Source organism: Pseudorca crassidens, chromosome 3 (genome assembly GCF_039906515.1).
Source record: "Pseudorca crassidens isolate mPseCra1 chromosome 3, mPseCra1.hap1, whole genome shotgun sequence".
Classification (NCBI taxonomy): Eukaryota; Metazoa; Chordata; class Mammalia; order Artiodactyla; family Delphinidae; genus Pseudorca; species Pseudorca crassidens.
The window spans coordinates 60,727,960-60,753,008 of NC_090298.1; the positions used below are offsets into that span (position 1 = coordinate 60,727,960).

Below are 25,049 nucleotides of genomic sequence, written 5' to 3' on the forward strand. Positions count from 1 at the left end.
GCTGTTTATATATTTTGGAGATTAATCCTTTGTCCGTTGATTCGTTTGCAAATATTTTCTCCCATTCTGAGGGTTGTCTTTTCTTGTTGTGTGTGGTTTCCTTTGCTGTGCAAAAGCTTTGAAGTTTCATTGGGTCCCATTTGTTTATTTTTGTTTTTATTTCCATTACTCTAGGAGGTGGGTCAAAAAAGACCTTGCTGTGATTTAGTGTTCTTCCTATGTTCTCCTCTAAGAGTTTTTTAGTGCCCGGTCTTACATTTAGGTCTCGAATCCATTTTGAGTTTCTTTTTGTGTATGGTGTTAGGGAGTGTTCTAATTTCATTCTTTTACATGTAGCTGTCCAGTTTTCCCAGCACCACTCATTGAATAGACTGTCTTTTCTCCATTGTATATCTTTGCCTCTTTTGTCATAGATTAGTTGACCATAGGTGCATGGGTTTATCTCTGGGCTTTCTATCTTGTTCCATTGACCTATGTTTCTGTTTTTGTGCTAGTACCATATTGTCTTGATTACTGTAACTTTGTAGTATAGCATGAAGTCAGGGAGTCTGATTCCTCCAGCTCCGTTTTTTTCCAAGACTGCTTTGGCTATTTGGGGTCTTTTGTGTCTCCATACAAATTTTAAGATTTTTTGTTCTACTTCCATAAAAATGCCATTGGTAATTTGATAGGGATTGCACTGAATCTGTAGATTGCTTTGGGTAGTATAGTCATTTTCACAATATTCATTCTTCCAATCCAAGAACATGGTGTATCTCTCCATCTGTTGGTATCATCTTTAATTTCTTTCATCAGTGTCTTATAGTTTTCTGCATATAGGTCTTTTGACTCCCTAGGTAGGTTTATTTCTAGGTATTTTATTCTTTTTGTTGCAATGGTAAATGGGAGTGTTTCCATAATTTCTCTTTCAGATTTTTCAGCATTAGTGTATAGGAATGCAGGAGATTTCTGTGCATTAATTTTGTATCCTGCAACTTTACCAGATTCATTGATTAGCTCTAGTAGTTTTCTGGTAGCATCTTTAGGATTCTCTATGTATAGTATCATGTCATCTGCAAACAGTGACAGTTTTACTTCTTCTTTTCCGAATTGTATTCCTTTTATTTTTTTTTCTTCTCTGATTGCCATGGCTAGGACTTCCAAAACTATGTTGAATAATAGTGGTGAGAGTGGACATCCTTGTCTTTTTCCTGATCTTAGAGGAAATGCTTTCAGTTTTTCGCCATTGAGAATGATGTTTGCTGTTGGTTTGTCGTATATGGCCTTTATTATATTGAGGTAGGTTCCCTCTATGCCCACTTCCTGGAGAGTTTTTATCATAAATGGGTGTTGAATTTTGTCAAAAGCTTTTTCTGCATCTATCGAGATGATCATATGCTTTTTACTCTTCAATTTGTTAATATGACTTATCACATAGATTGATTTACGTATATTGAAAAATCCTTGTATCCCTGGGAAAAATCCTACTTGATCATGGTGTATGATCCTTTTAATATGTTGCTGGATTCTGTTTGCCAGTATTTTGTTGAGGATTTTTGCATCTATATTCATCAGTGACATTGGTCTGTAATTTTCTTTTTTTGTAGTATCTTTGTCTGGTTATGGTATCACAGTGATGGTGGCCTCATAGAATGGGTTTGGGAGTGTTCCTCCCTCTGCAATTTTTTGGAAGAGTTTGAGAAGGATGGGTGTTAGCTCTTCTCTGAATGTTTGATAGAATTCACCTGTGTAGCCATCTGGTCCTGGACTTCTGTTTGTTGGAAGATTTTTAATCACAGTTTCAATTTCATTACTTGTGATTGGTCTGTTCATATTTTCTATTTCTTCCCGGTTCAGTCTTGGAAGATTATACCTTTCTAGGAATTGGTCCATTTCTTCCACGTTGTCCCTTTTATTGGCATAGAGTTGCTTGTAGTAGTCTCTTGGGTTGCTTTGTATTTCTGTGGTGTCTCTTGTAACTTCTCCTTTTTCATTTCTAATTTTATTGATTTGAGTCCTCTCCCTCTTTTTCTTGATGAGTCTGGCTAATGGTTTATCAATTTTGTTTATCTTCTCAAAGAACCAGCTTTTAGTTTTATTGATGTTTGCTATTGTTTTCTTTGTTTCTATTTCATTTATTTCTGCTCTGATCTTTATGATTTCTGTCCTTCTACTAACTTTGGGTTTTGTTTCTTCTTCTTTCTCTGGTTCCTTTAGGTGTAAAGTTAGATTGTTTATTTGAGATTTTTCTTATTTCTTGAGGTAGGCTTGTATAGCTATAAACTTCCCTCTTAGAACAGCTTTTGCTGCATCCCATAGGTTTTAGATCGTCGTGCTTTCATTGTCACTTGTCTCTAGGTATTTTTTGATTTCCTCTTTGCTTTCTTCAGTGATCTCTTGGTTATTTAGTAACGTATTGTTTAGCCTCCATATGTTTGTGTTTGTTACGTGTTTTTCCCCGAAATTAATTTCTAATCTCATAGTGTTGTGGTCAGAAAAGATGCTTGATATGATTTCAAGTTTCTTAAATTTACTGAGGCTTGATTTGTGATCCAAGATGTGATCTATCCTGGAGAATATTCTGTGTGCACTAGAGAAGAAAGTGTAATCTGCTGTTTTTGGATGGAATGTCCTATAAATATCAATTAAATCTATCTGGTCTATTGTGTCATTTAAAGCTTCTGTTTCCTTATTTATTTTCATTTTGGATGATCTGTCCATTGGTGTAAGTGAGGTGTTAAAGTCCCCCACTATTATTGTGTTACTGTCGATTTCCCCTTTTATAGCTGTTAGCAGTTGCCTTATGTATTGAGGTGCTCCTATGTTGGGTGCATATATACTTATAATTGTTATGTCTTCTTCTTGGATTGATCCCGTGATCATTATGTAGTGTCCTTCCTTGTCTCTTGTAACATTCTTTATTTTAAAGTCTATTTTATCTGATATGAGTATAGCTACTCCAGCTTTCTTTTGATTTCCATTTGCATGGAATATCTTTTTCCATCCCCTCACTTTCAGTCTGTATGTGTCCCTAGGTCTGAAGTGGGTCTCTTGTAGACAGCATATAGATGGGTCTTGTTTTTGTATCCATTCAGCAAGCCTATGTCTTTTGCTTGGAGCATGTAATCCATTCATGTTGAAGGTAATTATCGATATGTATGTTCCTATGACCATTTTCTTAATTGTTTTGGGTTTGTTTTTGTATGCCCTTTTCTTCTCTAGTGTTTCCCACTTAGAGAACTTCCTTTAGCATTTGTTGTAGAGCTGCTTTGGTGGTGCTGAATTCTCTTAGCTTTTGCTTGTCTGTAAAGCTTTTGATTTCTCCATAGAATCTGAATGAGCTCCTTTCCGGGTAGAGTAATCTTGGTTGTACGTTCTTCTTCCCTTTCATCACTTTAAGTATATCATGCCACTCCCTTCTGGCTTGTAGACTTTCTGCTGAGAAATCAGGTGTTAACCTTATGGGAGTTCCCTTGTATGTTACTTGTCATTTTTTCCTTGCTGCTTTCAATAATTTTTCTTTGTCTTTAATTTTTGCCAGTTTGATTACTCCTTGGATTTATCCTGTATGGGACTCACTGCACTTCCTGGACTAGGGTTGCTATTTCCTTTCCCATGTTAGGGAAGTTTTCGACTATAATGTCTTCAAATATTTTCTCAGGTCCTTTCTCTCTCTCTTCTCCTTCTGGGACCCGTATAATGCAAATGTTGTTGCGTTTAATGTTGTCCCAGAGGTCTCTTAGGCTGTCTTCATTTCTTTTCATTCTTTTTTCTTTATTCTGTTCCGCAGCAGTGAATTCCACCATTCTGTCTTCCAGGTCAGTTATCCGTTCTTCTGCCTCAGTTATTCTGCTATTGATTCCTTCTAGTGTATTTTTCATTTCAGTTATTGTACTGTTCATCTCTGTTTGTTTGTTCTTTAATTCTTCTAGGTCTTTGTTTAACATTTCTTGCATCTTCTCGATCTTTGCCTCCATTCTTTTTCCGAGGTACTGGATCATCTTCACTATCATTATTCTGAATTTTTTTTCTGGATGGTTGCTTATCTCCACTTCATTTAATTGTTTTTCTGGGGTTTTATCTTGTTCCTTCCTCTGGTACATAGCCCTCTGCCTTTTCATCTTGTCTATCTTTCTGTGAATGTGGTTTTTGTTCCATAGGCTGCAGGATTGTAGTTCTTCTTGCTTTTGCTGCAGTCACCATTCTTAAGAGGGCATGGATTCTCCAGTTTACCACAGTCCCCACCACTCCCTATTGTCTCCCCAACACTGAGGTGGAGTGTCAGTCCCATTTATCATCATGGACTATCTCTATCAAATGTGAAAAAAAAACCCAAAATAGGTTGAGTTTTCTTTTAAAATTCTCACTCTATTTTGCCTGTCTACACTAGCTGCCTGGCTGGTGATGCAGGCTGATGGTCATGGTTTACAGCTGTTGCCCATTCTGATTGGGGCCTTTGTTGTACCTGCTGTCAAATAGTTTGAGCGTGGCTTCTGCTGTAGGAATTTGGGTTTATGACAGGTGGTAAAATCGTGTATTTGGCCTAGGTGGCCCCCAGACTTGGCGCTAGGCCTTTGAACAGCCTAAGAAAAAGAGGATATCTTATCAGCCAGGCAATTCATCTTGTCCATAAAATGATTGCTTAAGCAAATCAGGACTCTGCTCCGCAAAAAAACCACACAGAAACTTCTCCTGAGAGTCTTCATAGAGAGGGAATGATATGTTCACACAACATCCATCCCCAGGGTGGATACTAACCTGGGGGAACTTCAGGTTGGCGGAAGAGTAAGACGCAGAGATCACCTTTCTCCCACGAATACATCAGAAATACATCTACATGCGGAACAGCTCCTACAGAACACCTACTGAACTCTGGCAGAAGACCTCAGACTTCCCAAAAGGCAAGAAACTCCCCACGTACCTAGGTAGGGCAAGAGAGAAAAGGAAAAACAGACAGAAGAATAGGGACGGGACCTGCCCCTCGGGGAGGGAGCTGTGAGGGAGGAAATGTTTCCACACACTAGGAAGCCCCTTCGTGGGCGGAGACTGGGGTGGCAGAGGGGGGAAGCTTCAGAGCCACGGAGGAGAGCACAGCAACAGGGGTGCGGAGGGCAAATCAGAGAGATTCCCGCACAGAGGATCGGTGCCGACCAGCACTCACCAGCCCAAGAGGCTTGTCTGCTCACCCGCCGGGGCGGGCGGGGCTTGGAGCTGAGGCTCGGGCCTCGGAGGTCGGATCCCAGGGAGAGGACTGGGGTTGGCTGCGTGAACACAGCCTGAAGGGGGCTAGTGCATCACAGCTAGCTGGGAGGGAGTCTGGGAAAAAGTCTGGACCTGCCGAATGGGCAAGAGACCATTGTTTCAGGGTGCACGAGGAGAGGGGCTTCAGAGCACCACCTAAATGAGCTCCAGAGACAGGCGCGAGGTGGATGGACCTAGAGACTGTCATACAGAGTGAATGAAGTAAGTCAGAAAGATAAAAATGCCATATGCTAACCCATATATATGGAATCAAATCTAGGGGCAGGACAGGAATAAAGACAGATGTAGAGAATGGACTTGAGGACACGGGGAGGGAGAAGGGGAAGCTGGGACGAAGTGAGAGAGTGGCATGAATATATATATACACTACCAAATGTAAAATAGATAGGTAGTGGGAAGCAGCTGCATAACACAGGGAGATCAGCTTGGTGCTTTGTGACCACCTAGAGGGGTGGGATAGGGAGGGTGGGAGGGAGATGCAAGAGCGAGGAGATATGGGGATATATGTATGCATATAGCTGATTCACTTTATTATACAGCAGAAACTAACACACGATTGTAAAGCATTTATACTCCAATAAAGATGTTAAAAAAAAAAGAAAAATCTAGGGGCTTCCCTGGTGGGACAGTGATTGAGAGTCCGCCTGCGGATGCAAGGGATACGGGTTCATGCCCAGGTCCGGGAAGTTCCCACATGCCGCGGAGCGGCTAGGCCCGTGAGTGGTGGCCGCTGAGCCTGCGCGTCCGGAGCCTGTGCTCCGCAACGGGAGAGGCCACAACAGTGAGAGGCCCACGTACCGAAAAAAAAAAAAAAATCTAAGGCTGATTCTAGAAGCTTTGTTCAACATAGTCTAGTGGCATCTCCCCAGGCACAACTGCTTAAGCAATTCTAGTGGAGGCCAGTCTGCTACAGTTCGGGAACCTCATTCTCTACCAAACTGACCTAATACTGGGGTAATTTTAGAAAATATAGAAAATCTCGAGAAATGGATGGACTCCAAGTAATCTGCCGTAGGTGATCCGAGGATTTGATACCTGAACTTGCAGCCGTCACCTTTTAACTATCAGGGAGGGATTAGAGCCAGCATACAGAAGATGGGAAGGAGGAAAGACAAAAGGTCTTGGGTCTTTGATAACATTGTTTAAACACTGAAACAACCAACCCCTGTCGTGTGAGTTAACAAATGTCCTTATTAAGTTTAAATTACTTTTATTGGGTTACTTGAATACTTGCTGACAAACGCATCAAAACTAGTAAAACCAATAACCAATTGAAGTCCCAAGAAAGAACAATGACAGCCATAAACAATCTAATTTCTCCTCCTGGGAGTGTAAGTATAGAAGAGGCAAATGGATGGGCTATGAAAAACATTGGCATGTCACAAGAAGTTGTAGCTCTAGATTCTAGAGGAGTGGAAATAAAACCATACTAGTATGATTCTCAGGGGGTTCAGATCTCATGTCAGAGTTGGGGAAACAGACTTGGGAATTTGAATCACATAGTTTGTAGGTAAAACCCTCACAGTAGATGAAAATGCTCTAGGTTGACCACATACAGCAATGGAGAATACCCACATTCAAAGGGTAGGCATTCAAGTTTCCTGCTAAGGAAAGAACACAGAGAAAGAACAGTTAGAAAGGTTGGAAGAAAATCAGCATAGCAAGAGGTGATGGAAACCAAGAGAGTAGAAACTTTACAAAGGCAGGAATTGGAAACAATGTCAAGTACAGCCCACTAATATAAGGACTTGCGTATGAAAGCTGGGACTAATATAAGGACTTGTGTGTGAAATCCAGGCTTCCATACATACTCCCTCTGAGATGTCATTCTGCAGACACAAATGTCCCTGATCTATCCCATTCTTGTTTTTCCTAAAGTCTTCCACAGAAACTTTCTTGTCTCACATTTTTAGGAATGATAAAAAACAATTGACAATAAAGTTTAACTCCTTGAGCTCCTAGGGACTTCTTCCTTATTTAATTTGTGCCTGCCATTTCCTTAGCCAATTTTAAAAATGGCTTCCTGGAAGTTGTGGTCTAACCAGAAATTGAAGCAATAAAATCTTTGTTTGCTAAAAGATAGAGCTGCCAGACCAGTTTCAATTTCTCAGTTATCTTTTGATAGGTCCAAGGGATGGAGCCTCTCTGGAGGCAATGAAAGTGGAGTTCTAGAAGTATGTGAAATGCAAGGGATTTCTGACAGAGTCATTCATTCCTTCTCAGTCTTCTGCCATCTACGTCCAGGCTTGCCTCAGGGAGAACCATGTCAAGAGTAAGGTGAGGGCTAAAACTTCCAAAACTATGTTGAATAATAGTGGTGAGAGTGGGCAACCTTGTCTTGTTCCTGATCTTAATGGAAATGATTTCAGCTTTATACCATTGAGAACAATGTTGGCTGTGGGTTTGTCATATATGGCCTTTATTAGGTTGAGGTAGGTTCCCTCTATACCTACTTTCCAGAGGGTTTTTTTTTTTTTATCATAAATGGGTGTTGAAGTTTTTGAAAGCTTTTTCTGCATCTATTGAGATGATCATATGGTTTTTCTCCTTCAATTTGTTAATATGGTGTATCACATTGATTGATTTGCGTATATTGAAGAATCCTTGCATTCCTGGGATAAACCCCACTTGATCATGGTATGTGATCCTTTTAATGTGCTGTTGGATTCTGTTTGCTAGTATTTTGTTGAGGATTTTTGCATCTATGTTCATCAGTGATATTGGCCTGTAGTTTTCTTTCTTTGTTACATCTTTGTCTGGTTTTGGTAATAGGGTGATGGTGTGGATGGCCCACTTCTAAGGGGGCTCATCACATGTCTGACAGGTTGGTCCTGGCTCTTGGTCAGTTCTTTGCCACATGGGTCTCTCTATAGGGCTTCTTGAGTATCCTCACAACATGGCAGCTGACTTCCCCCAGAGCCCATGATCCAAGAGCAAGTAAAGTGGAAGCCATGTTGTCTTTTATGCCTTAGCCTTGTCAGTCACACACAATATCCTACTGGTAACACAGGTCTGCTCCATTCAGTGCGGGGAGAGTCTACACAAAGGTGTGTACCAGGAGACAAGGATCCTTGAAGGCTGGCTACCCCTGAAACTTTGCAGAGAATGGATATGGTTTTATCTGACAAGGGAAGTGTAGTTGTTGGACTTGTTAGTAGCTAGTCCTGACAATAAACATGAGCTAAGGTTCAGGCCTGTGGCATGGATGCATGCCACTTGCCCAGACACATTCTACCTGCTTGCTTTCAGTATAGTCACCATGACTGCGTAAGGTTCAGACTGCCTTGTTTGGCCCAAGAATAAATTTGGGCAACTAACAAGCATTCATGTTCTTCTTCTTCGCCATCAGTATAAATAACTGTTTCACTTTCTATTTTCAGTGAAAGAATTTCCTTAGCTATCTTCTCCTGTAATTTATCTCAGTGTTTATCAGCCTTCATGTTAGGGTTTTTTTTTTTTTTTATATTCTTTTAGTATCATTTAAGTTACTCTTCTTCAGTTGATTGCATCAGTGACAAAAAGCAAGTGGCAGCTTCTTCTCTAACAAAATTCCTCCATATACTCAATGCCATTAAGTTACTTCTTTTCCTCTGGTGAGATAATTCCAGTTTGGTTAAACTTTTTCTCATGCTGACAGGGATGGGGATTGTGTGTGTGTGTGTGTGTGTGTGTGTGTGTGTGTGTGTGTGCCCTTTTTATTAAGGAAAATTTCAAGCGTGTTAAAAATAAGAAAGTAGAATACTCTAAAGAACTTCCATGTACCCAGCACTCACCTTCAACAGTTCCCTGACTCATGGCCAATCTAGTTTAATGTCTTTTCTACCCACTTCACCATATCACCTACCTCCCACCCACTGGATTCTTTTGAGCAAATAGCAGAAATCTTCTCGTTTCAGCCGGGAAAATAGATGTTTGACTTGTGAAAAGGAAATGAAAATTCAAACTCTTGCCTTTAGAATTCCTCTTCTTTTTGATGCTCAGCTTTAGTCTGTGGGTAAAAGGCAAGATAAATGCCTTTAATTCAGCGGAGAACTCAGGGGTGTAAGGACATCATTAAAGGGAGAGAGAACGGAAATTCTCCTTTCTGTAATTGTTGGGGCAGACACATCTGACTTTCCTGGTGGGAATGTGTGTCCTGAAGGATGGGAATCCCACACCAGCCCACTCACACTCACTGTTGAACCTTAAACTAATTTTGGAATAAAAATTGTTTTAAAAGGAAAAGGAGCTTCAGAGCCATTTTGCCCAAGGTTGTCATATCCCTCCAGTGCAGAAGGAGGCCCAGTTAGGTCATGTTTAGGTTTGGTTTAGTATTTAATAATCTGTAATGTATTTTTCAGTAATATTTTGAGTATTTGTCTTGAATTATATAATCTCTTACAGACTCTATCCGGCACTGGGTAAATACTTGCTACCTAATTGTGTGTGTGAAAAGGGCTTTATAAGCTGGAAAGTGCCTTAGGAAAGCCTGTGACTACTATAGCCAAGTCAGTATTTGGGTGGTTCAAATGCTTTGTCAACTCTATGATTTTTAAAACACTTCATTTTTTTGTTATGAAAGTAAAGTATGGCTATTACTAAAGATTTTAAATGACCAAAACCAAGAATAACACAAGCAGAAAGAAAAAAAAAACCTTAAAAAAAACCTGTTAACATTTTTGCATATTTCCTTTATCTTTTCTTATGCATGTATAAAAACATAACATGATAATTTTGAATCTAGAATTTTATATGCTAATTTTACAATTCAACACTTTAAAGACTTGCCTAGGGACTTCCCTGGTGGTCAAGTGGGTAAGACTCCATGCTCCCAATGCAGGGGGCCCAGGTTTGATCCCTGGTGGGGAAACTAGATCCTGCATGCATGCTGCAACTACGAGTTCTCATGCCACAGCTAAAAAAAGATACCCTGAATGCCGCAACTAACACCTGGAGTAGCCAAAATAAATAAATAAAAAATATTAAAATGAAATAAAATAAAGACTTGCCTAATATGAAGATAGATTATAATTTAAAACAATGTATAATTACAATTGATGTTTTAATTGAAAAAGCAATTTAACAGCAACATTAAAAGTTTTTAAAAATTTGTTTTATTGAAGTATAGTTGATTTATAATGCTGTGTTAGTTTCTGCTGTACAGCAAAGTGATTCAGTTATACACACATATATATATTTTCATATTCTTTTCTATTCTTTTCTATCATATTATTTTCTATATTGAATATATTTCCCTGTGCTATATAGGAAGACCTTATTGTTTATCCATCCTATATATAATAGTTTGCATCTGCTAATCCCAAACTCCCAGTCCATCCCTCCCCCAGCCCCCCTCTCCTTTGGCAACCACAAGTCTGTTCTCTATGTCTGTGAGTCTGTTTCTGTTTTGTAGATAAGTTCATTTGTGTCATATTTTAGATTCTACATATAAGTGATATCATATCGTATTTCTCTTTCTGACTTACTTCACTTAATATGATAATCTCTAGGTCCATCCATGTTGCTGCAAATGGCATTATTTCATTCTTTTTATGGCTGAGTAGTATTCCATTGTGTATATATACCACATCTTTTTTTTTTTTGCTGTACGCAGGCCTCTCACTGCTGTGGCCTCTCCTGTTGTGGAGCACAGGCTCCGGACGCGCAGGCTCAGCGGCCATGGCTCACGGGCCCAGCCGCTCCGCGACATGTGGGATCCTCCTGGACTGGGGCACGAACCTGTGTCCCCTGCATCGGCAGGCGGACTCTCAACCACTGCGCCACCAGGGAAGCCATACCATGATGTTTTGATTACTGTAGCTTTGTAGTTTTGTCTGAAGTCTGGTAAGGTTATGCTTCCTGCTTTGTTCTTTTCCTCAGGATTGCTTTGGCAATTCTGGGTCTTTTATGGTTCCATATAAATCATTTTAGGATTATTTGTTCTAGTTCTATGAAAAATGCCATGGTAATTTGATAGGGATTGCATTGAATCTGTAGGTTGCTTTGGGGAGTATGGCCATTTTAACAATAATCTTCCAACCCAGGAGCATGGGATATCTTTCCATTTCTTTGAATCATCTTCAATTTCCTATATTAATGTTTTATAATTCTCAGCATGTGTCTTTCACCTCCTTGTTCATGTTTATTCCTAAGTATTTTATTTAATTATTTTTTGATGTGATTTTTAAAGGGATTGTTTTTTTACTTTCCCTTTCTGATATTTCATTGTTAGTGTAAAGAAATGCAACTGATTTCTGTATATACTCTTATATCCTGCTACCCTGCTTAATTCATTTATCAGTTCTAGTAGTTTTTGTGTGGAGTCTTTAGGGTTTTCTATATATAGTATCATGTCACCTGTATATAATGACAATTTTACCTCTTCCCTTCCAATTCAGATATGTTTTATTTCTTTTTCTTGTCTGATTGTTGTGGCTAGCACTTCCAATACTATGCTGAATAGAAGTGGTGAGAGTGGGCATCCTTGGCTTGTTCCATGTTTTAGGGGGGAGGCTTTCAGCTTTTCACCATTGAGTATTATGTTGGCTGTGGGTTTGTCATAAATAGTTTTTATTATGTTGATGTATGGTCCCTTTATACCCACTTTGGTAACAGTTTTTATCATGAATGGATGTTGAATTTCAAATGCTTTTCCTGCATCTACTGAGAAAGAATTTTAAAATCATCCATAATTCTATTAAATAACTATTAAAACTATTTTCATTTTCCTTCTTTCTATATGTACACAAAATTTCCATTGTAGCATACATATGATTTTTATTTTACTATTTTCACTTGTTTTGCTAAAAAATTTTTTTTGCATCCCTGTAGTCTTTTTTTTTCTTTTGCACTTCTGTAGTCTTTATAATTCTACTTTTAAATGGCTGCCTGGTTTAATCTTTTTGTCAGACAAACATGGATTTGAATCTCAGTTTGCTATAATCTACTTATGTGATTCTGGGAAAGTATTTTCTCTCTTTTTTTGAAGTGCTTTATTGAGTTATAATTGACATACAATAAACTGCATGTATTTGAAATGCAAACTTTAAGTTCTGACATGTATATACCTGTAAAAACATCACCACAATCAAGATAATGAACATACTCATCATGCCCAAAAGATTCTTCCTGCCCTTTTGTAATCTCTCCCTCTTACTCCATATAATTATTTTAGACTCACCCATGTCATTGTTATGAAAGTGACAGAACATTTGAACCAGGTTACTTAAAAAGACAAAACTGGAAACTTTGGAAGGAGACAGTTTAGCCTCCTGTATGACTCTGGCCTGGCCTCAGAGGCAGACCCTCCTAGGAATCTGTGGCAGGCTCAAGCACCTTTAGGGTGTCAGTTGTATCCCAGCTAATATTGATGGCTTATTTTTCACATATTTCCTTTTTTTCAGGCTCCATGGCCAAAGCCCCACTTTCCAGCAGCTCTGCTCTTTTTGCCTCCCACTTGTGGATTTTCAATAGCTTTTTTTTCTCTACAATAGTCCTTACTTTTAAACTCTCCCATATCTGATATTTCCATTTCTCTCATTCTTTGCATGCTATCTTGGATGTGAAGTTATAGCTTTTAGTCCTAAGGGTTATGACACACACCAGAAACTGAAAAGTAAAACTGTAATTAATGACTCATAGAGCAAGTAAGGTGCTGCTGGAGGACCCCTCTGGGCTATGAACAGGTATGTCTCCCCTGCCCACCTGGGATTTCCTGTCACCTGTAAATTTGTGTCACTGGCCCGACAGGGTCCTGTTGAGACTTCTGACATTATCTTTGTTTCTGAAAGTCTCCTGGAGGGCAGAGGCTGGGGCTGGCTTACAACACAGACAAGTTCCTGAAGAAGGGCCACACTCGATTTACAGTATCAAGCACACTCTGGGAGTTAGAGGGCTTCCAGATGCAGTCCTGCAGCCTGACACCAAGGGGCAGCATATACCAAAGGAAACATCTAGCTCTGCTAAGGCCAAGCAGAAACTAAGCAGAAACCACCCTGCTTTTAAACCCCCAGAGCAAAGCACACAGAGGCCATATTCTCATCTCTCGAATCAGATTACAGCATTACAGCTTTTAAATATCTATTAAGAGTTTTGCCTGCCAACTGAATTTTCCAAGAAGTCAATTTGTCGTTGAACATGATTTAAATATAATACTGCTGAGACCCACATACTCTGTAAGACTTACCCATTTTAGTGCATTTATAACTTCAGCAGCTTAATCTGAAAATAGTTCCAAATTCACACTCTTTCTATTCTTTTAAATGACTGTTGTCTGTCTGTCTCCTTTTCTTTCATGAAGCAAATTTTGTGTGTGGAATAATGGCAATCAAATAATTTCTTTGGACAGTTAAACCAGACAAGGCTCAACTCTTTGGAGAGCTTAGTTTCCCTCTCTGAGGCATTTGTTCATTAATCCATCCATCAGTAAAGATTTCTGAGCATTTCCATCATATGCTTGACCCTGTGCTAAATGCTGTGGAGTGCAAGGTTGAACGAGATATCAATTCTGCCATCAGGGGACCCATTCAAAGTCTAGAGAGTGGGGAGTATGTGGGCAAACAAAAAAAAAAGTGATTATAGGAATGTGTGATAAGTGCAATGATAAAAAAGAAAAAGAGATGCTCTGGGGGACAAGTGAGAACAGAGGTGGGCACCTATCAGGGTGAAGGTTGGGGAGTGGGGAAGCTTGCAGGAAAACTTCCAAGAGGAGATATTTGAACTGAGCCTTAAGTAATAGACAGAATTAGCATTCCAGGCAGTGGGCCCAGAAGAGCCAAGGCAGGGAAGAATGAGAGAGTACAACATTTTGGTCAGTTTGTAGGCAGGTCAGACCGTTGAATGCCCAGGAGTGTGGGTATTGATTTGTGTTTTAGATAAACTACTCTGACAGCAAAATGGAGCTCAGAATGGAGGAGAATAGTGAGTAGAGAGAGCAGTAAGGAAGCTACCACAGTAATAGAGACCAAAAATTACCAAGTCCTGAAGGTGGTGAAGAATGGAGAGAAATGGATAAGTTCAACTGATATTTAAAAATAGTGCCAGATGCCGGATGATGGGAGCAGCTGGATGACAGAGCTGGTCAATACAGCAGGAGGAGCAGGTGTGGGTGTGGAGAGGGCATGGGTTTTGCTTTGGTCCTAACCAAGTTTGAGAAGCTTGTGGGACACTCTGGTAGGAATGGGGTCCAGCAGGTGGTTGGATAGTGGTTTTGGAGCTTAATAGAGAACTCTGGACCAAAAGATATGGTCTGGGGAGTGATTGAAATCATAGGAGTAGCTGAAATCGCCAGAGTTTAGGAGTTGAAGAAAGTGCATTCAGAAATGGGAGACTCAGGAAAGTGTGGTCACAAAGCTATAGGGGTGTTCTTGGAGGGAAGACCCAACATAAAAAAGATGTCAGCATTCCCTGCATTCTCTGTACTTAACACAGCCCCAATACAAATAGCAATGAGATTTGCTAAGGCAAAGTTCTTCTCCTGTATTTACACGGGACCTGGCATAACATCAGTGCCTGACAAATATTTCGTGACTATACGTAGGGACATGCGTCCAGTGGAATAATATGCAACTTCAGTGAAGAATGGGGTAGATCTATATGCTGATATAGTAAGATTCATATGAAGTTAAAAAAACTAGGTGCACACACGTTGATGCTGTTATGGATATATATATTTAAGGATATATATATATGTAATGTTGTATATAATTATATAAATGATAAACATATCCCTTTTTTTCTGTAAGGATAATAATAGCTGATACATACAAAGCACTCAGTGTGTTCCTGGCACTTTTTTTTTTTTTTTTTTTTTTTTTGTGGTACGCGGGCCTCTCACTGCTGTGGCCTCTCCCATTGCGGAGCACAGGCTCCGGACGCGCAGGCTCAGCGGCCATGGCTCACGGGCCCAGCCGCTCCGCCGCACGTGGGATCCTCCCAGACCGGGGCACGAACCCGCGTCCCCTGCATCAGCAGGCAGACTCTCAACCACTGCGCCACCAGGGAAGCCCCTGGCACATATTTTAACTCATTTAATCTTTTCTGTTGGGTAAGCTACTACTGTGATCCCTTTGATCCAGATTGGGAAACGAAGACACAGAATGTGAGTGACTAGCCCAGGATCACACGGGGGCAGAGGTGAGAGCTGGAGCCAGGCAGTCCGTACTTTCTACCACCGTGACCTGCTTCTCACACAGGAAAATGTTAACCTAGAAGGACGAGGGTGGGGAATGGTGGAGAGAGAATTTTACTTTTATTTCATACTCTTGAGTATTTAAAATATTATTTTACCATGCACATTATACTCCTTTAATCATAAAAAAAAAACAATTTAAAAATATTTTTGAGAATTGGGCTTTAGGTATAAGCTGAGAACATCCCTGGGGACCTCTCCGGAGGGTCCAGTAGGCTGCCTCGTGGTAAGATGGAGGAGGCGGGCTGGTCGAGGACACATCCCAACAGGCTTGTGGAAAGGAAATACAAAGGAGATACTGGTTTGCTTTCCATATAATTAAAGTGGAGCCCTGAGAGCACAGCCAACATTTAAAGCACAGCGGCCAGTTTCTGGCTTTGGTTTTTCCAGTGACTTATTTTTTGTTAAGTTTCTCTCACTTAGAAATCCTCCCGCTGTGTATTCCTACATGCATGGCTTCTAGGACTTCATTCCATGGATTTCAATTTTTTTAGTTTTTGACTAGGCAATACAGTCCTATAACTGAATAAGTTAAAATCAGTTTAAATGGGGTAAATGAGAAATCTTACTCCTAACAGCTCTGTTTCCACCTTGGCCCTTATAGCTACTACTTTTTTTTTTTTTTTTTTACTTTCTTTGGTAACCTTTCAGTGATTCCTTAGACAAATTAAAGTATATATACACATATATATTCTTAGCTTTATTTCTTTCCTACACCCCCAGGGTCGCTGCTTTGTTCCTTTTTAAATTGGCACGTGGAGAGCTTCCTCTTTTTTTTTTTTTTTTTTTAACAGCTAGACGACTCACCACTGTCCATTGGATTAGTTTAACGAGTCTGCTCTGAGCATATTCCCTTGACCTTGCTGTTGGCTTTGCTGAGGAGTCTCCAAGTTTGAACGGGTGTTTCTTCTCTGCTCCTCTATTTTTAGAGTTCTTCCCAGTCATCAGCTTCCTAGCAACTGACTGCATTTGTACCCACACTCTCCGTAATGAGGGATAACTGAAGGCTTCTCTTTCCCTCTTTGTCTTCTCTTCCAGGGCACACAGTGGGGGCCTGCCCTTCCCTGATGGCCTATGGGGCAGCAGCTCACACCTGTTCCTTCTCGTGATTAAAAACAGACTCAGAGTTACTTCCACTTGAGTCTCTTGTCACTGCCAATTTTCATCTTCTTGGGAACAAATGTGCTGGGGTGAAACCCCCCGGTATATAGGCTTATAGTTTAATTGTAAACACCTGTTGACAGAGCCCTGCACTGGCTGAACAGGTATGAAGTTACGTATTTCCTTCCTCTTTTTGTTTATTTTTAATCTGTGTTTATCATGACTCTGTATTTGTTGTCTGATTACTAGCTTCCAAACACTTTGAACCGGCTCCATCGTTGGGGAGTGGGGATTAGAGAGGAGAAAAACTCACCCACAAAGATCTCTGCGGCTTGCTCTAGATGGGCAGAATGTTTGGTTAATTGATTATCATGGTTTAACAACCATCACCTGGGGCATGGGCTGACCGGGGGATGGCAATATTCCGTTTTAATGAAGGCGGTGATGTTTCCCCACCCACTTATCCCTCACAAATGTTCTTTCCCTGGCTTTGGTGGCCTGCCGTGGGGTGGTCCCTTCTGCTGCCAACACGCCCGCCCAGCTGGAGATTGCCATGGACACCATGATTGGAATCTTCCACGCTACTCCTGCAAGGAAGGGGACAGGTTCAAGATCAACAAGGGGGAGCTGAAAATGCTCCTGCAGCGACACCTCACAGGATTCCTCTCGGTGAGTCTGGCTTTTCTCCCCATCCAGTCGAGGGTGGATGCGGTGCACATTCAGGGATAGCCTCCATGTACACCACCAGCTCCTGTGTCCTGCCACACATTGTATAATTCCTATCGAGATTCTAAATACAGGGAAGCAAACACTAGAGACCTTTGTTTTCTGTGTCTGTAGGCATGTGCGCTTTTCTGTAGTGCCTAGGGTTAGGGTTTCCAGTGTTGGAAATTATATTTGAGGCTTTTATCAATTATTCAGTGTCGTAGTACAGCAAAGGTATAGCTAGTTATACTAGGAGTTATAGTTATAACTAGTGTCACAAGTTATACCCGGACCTCTGTCCTGCTGTCTATAAATGAATAAATATTATGTTTGGGGCCAGAAATGAAGCCTGGGGTACTTTATGATATGATGGCAAATAGTGAATAACAAATACCAGGTGAGTTTGTCAGCCAAGAACAAGCTGATTGGGATTGACCGACAGGGTGTGTCTGGCCAGTGACCAGTTGGGTAACAAATAGATTTACATCTCAAAACAGCCAAAAGTTCAATAAAACCACACGTGAAACCTTAGAATGCAGTGTTTGGAGGCTGCTCTCAAGAAAATGCTCACTCTTGTGTTTTTGGAGTTGCCTCGAATTGGTTTTAGCACGTGTAATAGCCTGGCATGATGTTATTCTGTCCAAACCCTGTGTTAAGACGATAGTAATTATAATTATGACACTCTTTTATCCCCACCCTCTATGGGAAAAGCTTAAAGTAAGAATTTTTAACATACAATACCTGTTCAGTAATTTTAAGAGCCCCTGAGAACATTTTTCTTTTTCAAATTCAGTTTGGCTACTGTATTACATAACATTTAGGATAAAAAACTCGGTAGGCCACACTTGGCACATTGATTTATTCAAGTGAAATTTATAATTGTTTTTGATTGAGTTGATTTTGATCAATTCAGTTTAAATTTCCAACCATTTAATGGTTGGCAGCTAATGAGAGGACAATGGGGAGTTCTTGGAGGAAGTGAATTATACTTTTGGAAACATTTCTCATCAGCCTCTTATCATAGGAAAGGTAGGTGCTTCACCGCCCCACCCTTTCTGAACCCTGATCTCCTCAATGGGCTCCTTGCTTTCCTTTCCACCTATAAAATGGAGTCATCCTTATAAGATCTACCCTTTATTGGGTGCCTCTGTTTTGTTTTGCGACACACAAAGCAGGCTGCCAGCTAAAATATTATATGACCCATGCAATATTTGGGACATACTTATACTAAAAAAGTATTCATTGCTCATCTGAAATCCACATTTAATTGGGCATCCTGAATTTTTACTTGCTAAATCTAACAACGTGGTGCTAAGCACTTATAAAAGCGTGTTGAAGTAGCCCCCAAATTTGTGGGAGATATTTTTTTCCTCATTTGATAAATTAGGACATTTTAAAATGTTAAGTGATTTGCTCCAAGTCCCATTGTTGGTAAATGGCAGAGCCACTCACGATCCCCCTTTGGCTTCAAGGCTTCCTTCTTTTCATGTCCCCCTGATTTCCTCCCCAGGTCCTGGCCCTCAGCCTGTCCAGCTCACTTGGATATGCTGCTGTTTGCTCCTCTTGGTGTTTAGGTCTGAGGATTATATGGTGGGGGGTGGGGCAGAAGCCCAGACTCATTTAGGATGTGTGCCTGGTTCAAACCTCCCTGCAAATAGGCTCTTGGAAATTGCTTCAGATGCTAAAAATGGAAATGCAAACTTTAATGTAGATAAAAGGAAAGTACGATTTCAGTTGTCATTATGAACCTCAGAGCCTGGGAGTTAGAAATTTTCTTTTTCCTTTTAGTGTCAAAAGGATCCTGAGTTGGTTGATAAGATAATGTAGGACCTGGATGCCAATAAGGACAACAAAGTGGATTTTAATGAATTCGTGGTCACGGTGGCAGCTCTGACCATTGCTTGTAATGATTACTTTGTAGAACAATTGAAGAAGAAAGGAAAGACAAGTAGTAAGCTAATCTAAAGGCAGAAATATATCCACAGTTATTTACCGACTGTTCATCTATACCCTCCAGATCCATAGTAATGCCATTTATAGCGATAATATACATATAATTAGTTGCTAGTATTAGTAAATGATGCATACCTTAATATATTGACTTTAAATAAATATTCCAAATTTTATATGCCCTTCTTGAAATTTTCCTATATATATTTTTTAAATTGAAGAATAGTTGGTTTACAATGTTGGGTTAGCTTGAGGTGTACATCAAAGTGATTCAGTATCTATTCTTTTTCAGATTTTTTTCCATTATAATTTATTACATGATATTGAATACATTGGGTTGGCCAAAAAGTTCGTTCAGGTTTTTCCGTATCATCCTACAGAAAAACCTGAACGAACGTTCTGCCCAACCCAATAGTTCCCTGTGCTATACAGTAGGTCATTGTTGTTTATCTTTTTTTTTTTTTTTTTTTTTTTGCGGTACACAGGCCTCTCACTGTTGCGGCCTCTCCCGTTGAGGAGCACAGGCTCCGGACACGCAAGCTCAGCGGCCATGGCTCACGGGCCTAGCCGCTCCGCGGCATGTGGGATCCTCCCGGACTGGGGCACGAACCCGTGTCCCCTGCATCGGCAGGTGGACTCTCAACCACTGCGCCACCAGGGAAGCCCTGTTTATCTATTTTATATATAGTAGTGTGTATCTATTCATCTCAAGTAAAGATGTTATATACTTTTTTTGTCAAAGAGAGAGCATCACAAAAATTTAGCTCTTTCAAATGAGACTAGAACTCAGCAAATTTCTCAGACATTCATCATCCTTAAATTGTACTTTGAAATTATCCTATTAAAGAAATAAAGTGGTTCTTGCACCCTCTTGTGATTCTGCTTCGAGAAGACGAAGCTGTGATGGTCTGTAAACAGAAAGGCTGATAAGTGGAAGGAAGTGCTGGCTTTTGCAGTGAGTTAGCTCAGGGAAGGGGTAAGTCCAGGATGCTCAAGCCAAGAGAGTGCAGCCAGCAACCCTTGGGGGCTGGTGTAGAAACACCTCCTTGTCCCTGGGGTCAGGTGATTCTGAGGCAAGTGTCTTAACGCCATTTCCCAGGGCTTCCCCCCCCCCCCCCCCCCCCCCCCCCCCCCCCGCCCACCGGGGGAGGAAGTCTTGGTCTCGCACCTGCTCTGGGCTGCCTTCCCTTCCTTGTCTCGCTGTGAAGCCCCACCCATGTGTCCTGCATCTCTCAAACTACTTGTGTCAGGGTCTGCTTGGAGGAAACCCAAACTGTGACAGATCCTTTGCAGCGGTCCCCAACCTTTTTGGCACCAGGAACCGGTTTCGTTGGAAGACAGGTTTTCCACGGACAGACGGGATGCGGGTGGGGGCGGGTGGGGGATGGTTCAGGCGGAAATGCGAGCGATGGGGAGAGGCAGATGAAGCTTCCCTCGCTTGCCCTCTGCCCACCTCCTGCTGTGTGGACCAGTTCCTAGCAGGCCACGAACTGGTACCCGTCCGCGGCCCGCGGGTTGGGGAACCCTGCTTTGGAGAATTTAAGAAAGGGAATGGTGTGATTATATTTATAATTTTAAGTGCTCATCCCAGCCACCGTGTGAACAAAGGGCTAGAGAGAGGGCAAGTGTGGAAGAGGGTGACCTGTTAGGAGGCCGAATGCTGTGGTCTGAGGGAGAGACGATGGTATCTCCGGCCAGGGTCTGAGCAATGGAGATGAAGAGAAGCAGTTGAATTTGCTGTCTTTTGCAGGTAGGAGTGATAGGACTTGCTGAGGGATTGGTAAGCAAGTGTAGGAAAAGAGAGCAGTCCAGGATGATAGAATGGGTACTGCTATTGCCTGTCTGAGTCCATTCTACCTTTCTTCCATATATCAGAGCCCTGATTTATGCAGGGTGGCAATGTGCTCAGCTAAAAAGCCATATTTCCCAGCTTCTCTTGTATCTGAGGTAGAGCTTGTAACAGTTCCGGGCAATGATAAGCAGAAATCTACTAGGGATTTCTGGGAGTGTTTTGCTCTTTCCATATAGGCTCTGTGCCTTCCACCTTGTTAATTCCTTCCTTTTCTTTCCATTGGCATGTGAATGTGAGGCTGGAGGTGGGGCTGTCATCTTGCGACCATGAGGACGGTGAAGAAAAAAGATAGAAGGAGCCGGGACATTGTTAGCTTAGGGAGACCAGTGCACAGCTCTGGTCTGCCTGCCTCTGGCCCTCTTATTATATGAAAATAAACAAACAAAAAACCCCTGCTCTCTGGTTAAGGTGGATTCTGTTAACATGCAGCTGAATGCAATCCCTAACGTTTAGATTTTTGGTCAAGCAAATGATGCAATTTACTAAATGGGAAAGACTGGGGTAGGAGGGGCTTTATGTGGGGACATTGAGGGGAATAGCTCTGTGTGAAATCTCTATTGAACATCTAAGTGGAGATATCATATGTGCAGTTGGATATATGATCTAGTCCCGAGCTCAGGGTAAACAGGGAACTGGTGATACAGATTTGGGAGTCATTAGCATCTAGATGGTATTAAGCCACAGGACTAGAGGAGCTCACTTAGGATGAGAATGTGGATAGAGAAGAAGAAAGGTCCAACAGTTAGCTTTCAGCAGAAAGAGGAGCCAACAAATGGTACACCAAAGGCATAGTCAGGGAGTAGAAGGAAAACCAGGTAAGCGCAGTACTTCAGAAGCCTAGGGGAGAACGTCTCTGGAGAAGGAAAGAGGGTGAAATCCACTGAGAGGAGGAGTAAGTTGAGAACAGAGACCTGACCTTTAGATTTGCCAAGGTAGAGATCATCAGTAACATCAAGGACCCTGACCAAAGTGATTCTGCTTACAGAGGTGCCTATCTCCCTATCTGGCTGATAGTAGGTGCTCAATAAATATTTAATAAACAAATAAAAGAATCAGCCAATTGTTGACTTTCTAGTGCTAAGACCTGTCATTTTGTTCTTTAAATAGGATTTTTGTTTGTTTGTTTCCCTTAAGCCCATTCTGAGCAGATAGGACAGAGAGAATTTAGAGGTCAGAACATTCTAGAGAAGTGTATACCATTGGTATTTATTTACTCCTATCTGTGAAAATGTTGGAAGAAAAAATGAGAAGAAAAAATTGAACACTCTTTTCAGAGATGTTTAGACTCTTTTCTTATAAGCAGGCATATTAATTATGCAAGAGAAGGTCTGACTATTTCTCAGGGACCTTTAAACTTTTCATTTAATTTGGTCCAAAGTTTACATATTGAAAAATGGGCCACTAAATCATGAGAAGTAAATCCAAAAATTTCCTCATGTTCTATTAAAGGAAGGACATTCTCAACAGAGAGAAATAAATGGAAAAGCAATGTTCATTTCATGGTGTTTCTAAAAATTGATGAAAAGTTAGGAAAAGCAATTTATGTGTCACATTAGATTTCAAATGAGTAAGAATTACATGATGTACCAAAAGCTCTTTTCTAGTAAAGGAAAGGCTTTCTTTTGTGTGTACGTGTTAGGTACTTACAATAAGTTTGTAGGAGGCAAAATTGATTATTTCTTCCGCCCAGAGGCACTGGCCTTGCATTTGCTGGAGCTTAAATCAGCTTTAAACAATATTCAAGGGTCATCTCTAAATTAGCACATTCTGATGTTTAACATTTTCTCAGTGTGGTTATTGGAAGACAAGACTTATGGAAGACAATAGCCTACGTCTGCTTGGGGCCCTGGGCTTGAGATATGGCTGACAATACAAACAGCTAGAAAGCATTAAAGAAAAACAAAAACCTTAAGTTTTAATTTTAAAACCAGATTTTGTTTTTCCTTAAGAATCATGGGGTTAAGGAAGGCTTTACAGAGGCAAAGAAATGGGGCAAGGATATTAAAGAGAGAACTTGGGCAAAGTCACACAGGTATGAAAGAACAGGACATGTTGGGGAGAATGCTGTTGTTTGGGACACCCTAGGGTATGGGGTGTGGGAGAGCAGGAAAGGGGGCTGGAGAGGTAGACAGGGCTCAGAATCAGAAAGGGCCTTGGGTGTTAGTGTGAGAAATTTGAAATTTATCCTGAATGTTATGAGAAACCACTGTAGGATTTTATGTATTTTTTTCTTATTACTTAGAGCAGTTTTTATGTTTCTAAATGTCCCCCTAAAATATTTAAATCTTTAAAGCAGTGGTTTTGAACTCTAACTTCACATTACACTCACCCAAGCTATTGCATAAAAATATAGATGAATATAAGCTCCACCCCCACTAAGATTCTGATTCAATTGGTCTGGGAACAGGACCCAGGAATCAGAATTTTAAAAAGAGCACCAGGTGATTCTAAATGCAAACAGGGTTGAAAAACCCTCCTTTTTATGGTGACTTGCTTAATCAAGTAATCAGATCAACTTCTGGCTGCTCCAACTTTAATGTGTGTGAACCATCTGGTGATCCGATTCTGCATCAGTAGGTCTGGGCTGGGGCCTGAGGTTCTGCATTTCTAAGAGACTCCTAGACGTTGACAGTGCTGATAGAAATGCTCTAGGATGAAGAGGAAAGGGTCGGAACAAAAGTATGGAGGTGCTGTTTTGGAAGCAGGCACCTGTAGAATAGTTCTTGCTGGGGAATACTCCTTTTGGAAGAATATAAGACAACACAAGGCATTAGGCACAGAGAGGGCTGGGGGAGAGGTGGAAGCAACCAGGAAGGAACATTCCCCAAGGCCGCAGGGGAGGGGGAGGAACAGTCTGCCACCGGACTGCCTTGTGTTGTTACTGAACACAAGTTCATGTGCCCGAAGCACAGAGAGGCCAAACAGAAACGTCAGAATTTGGAGCAGAGAAAAGTCTATTGCAGGGCCAAGCAAGGAGAATGGGTGTCTGGTGCTCTAAAAAACCCCGACCTCCCCAATGGTTTCGAGGACAATCTTTTATATGCAAAATTTAGAGTGAGGGCTGCAGGGTGTGTGACTTTCTTCTGATTGGTTGGTGGTGAGGTAACAGGGTGGTGCTCCAGGAATCTTGTGCTCGGCCTGAAGTCACCATCCTCTACCTGGGTGGGGGCCTCAGTTCTGCAGAAGAACTCAAAGATATTGTTACATATATTCCTTGAGGAGGAACCGGGATCCTGCTCTGTAGTTTCTTGATTTTTGCTACTTTGTTTTTGCATTCCTTCACTTCCCTGATTAGCCACTGTTTGAATCTGCTCTCCTACACCTCATATTCTAGGGTGCCCCAAACCACTGGCATTCTCCCCAGCAGGTCCTGTTGCTTCATAACTTCTTATGCTGCAAATAAGAAATGGGGCAGGGGCGTGGACACAGAAAGGCTTTTGTATCCAGGAGGGCCTTCCTCAGATTCAAGGTCAAAGATCTTGGACAAGTTATTTAACTTCTTTAAGCCTCATTTTTCTGGCATGTCTCAACTCTAGTGGCTCACCTATATCAGTCGACAAGGAACACAATGATTGTTGGGATCCCTAGGCCCCACCCCTGTCCAAATGAACCAGAAAGGAGAAAAGGGGTAGGTGAGCATTTGCACTGATAGCAAGCTCTCTCGGTGGATATTATGTACCCTCAACTGGCAGAACTAGAACTCTGGTGGTTAAAATAAGATAGCAAGTGCCTGGAACATAATAAGTGCTCAGTAAGTGGTAACCATACGGGTGAAGATGGTGAGCACTTCTGGTCCAGCCTCGTTCTGCAGCTCATGGGTTTTATCCAACCTTCTCTCTCAAGTTGGTGCCTCCGGCTGCCTGCCACCAGAAGAGGCTACTGTTCCCCTTGAGTTCTCCCACTTTCTCAGAGTTTCTTTTCAAGAAATGGAACACTATGCAGTCATTACACACGTGTTTTCAAAGACCATTGACTATAATGGAAAGTGCCTAGTATATAATATTAACTTTAAATAACAGTGTGTCTGATATG

At 41.2% G+C, this 25,049-nt stretch overlaps 1 protein-coding gene across 1 annotated transcript; it reads left to right on the forward strand.

Moving 5' to 3' along the window:
• The first annotated feature begins 14,262 nt into the window (after window positions 1-14,262).
• S100Z (S100 calcium binding protein Z) lies at window positions 14,263-19,180 on the forward strand. Its single transcript, XM_067730218.1, is given in 4 exon segments — window positions 14,263-14,322; window positions 17,052-17,088; window positions 17,091-17,179; window positions 19,004-19,180. Coding segments are annotated over 4 exon segments (363 nt in total).
• Window positions 19,181-25,049: the final 5,869 nt, after the last annotated feature.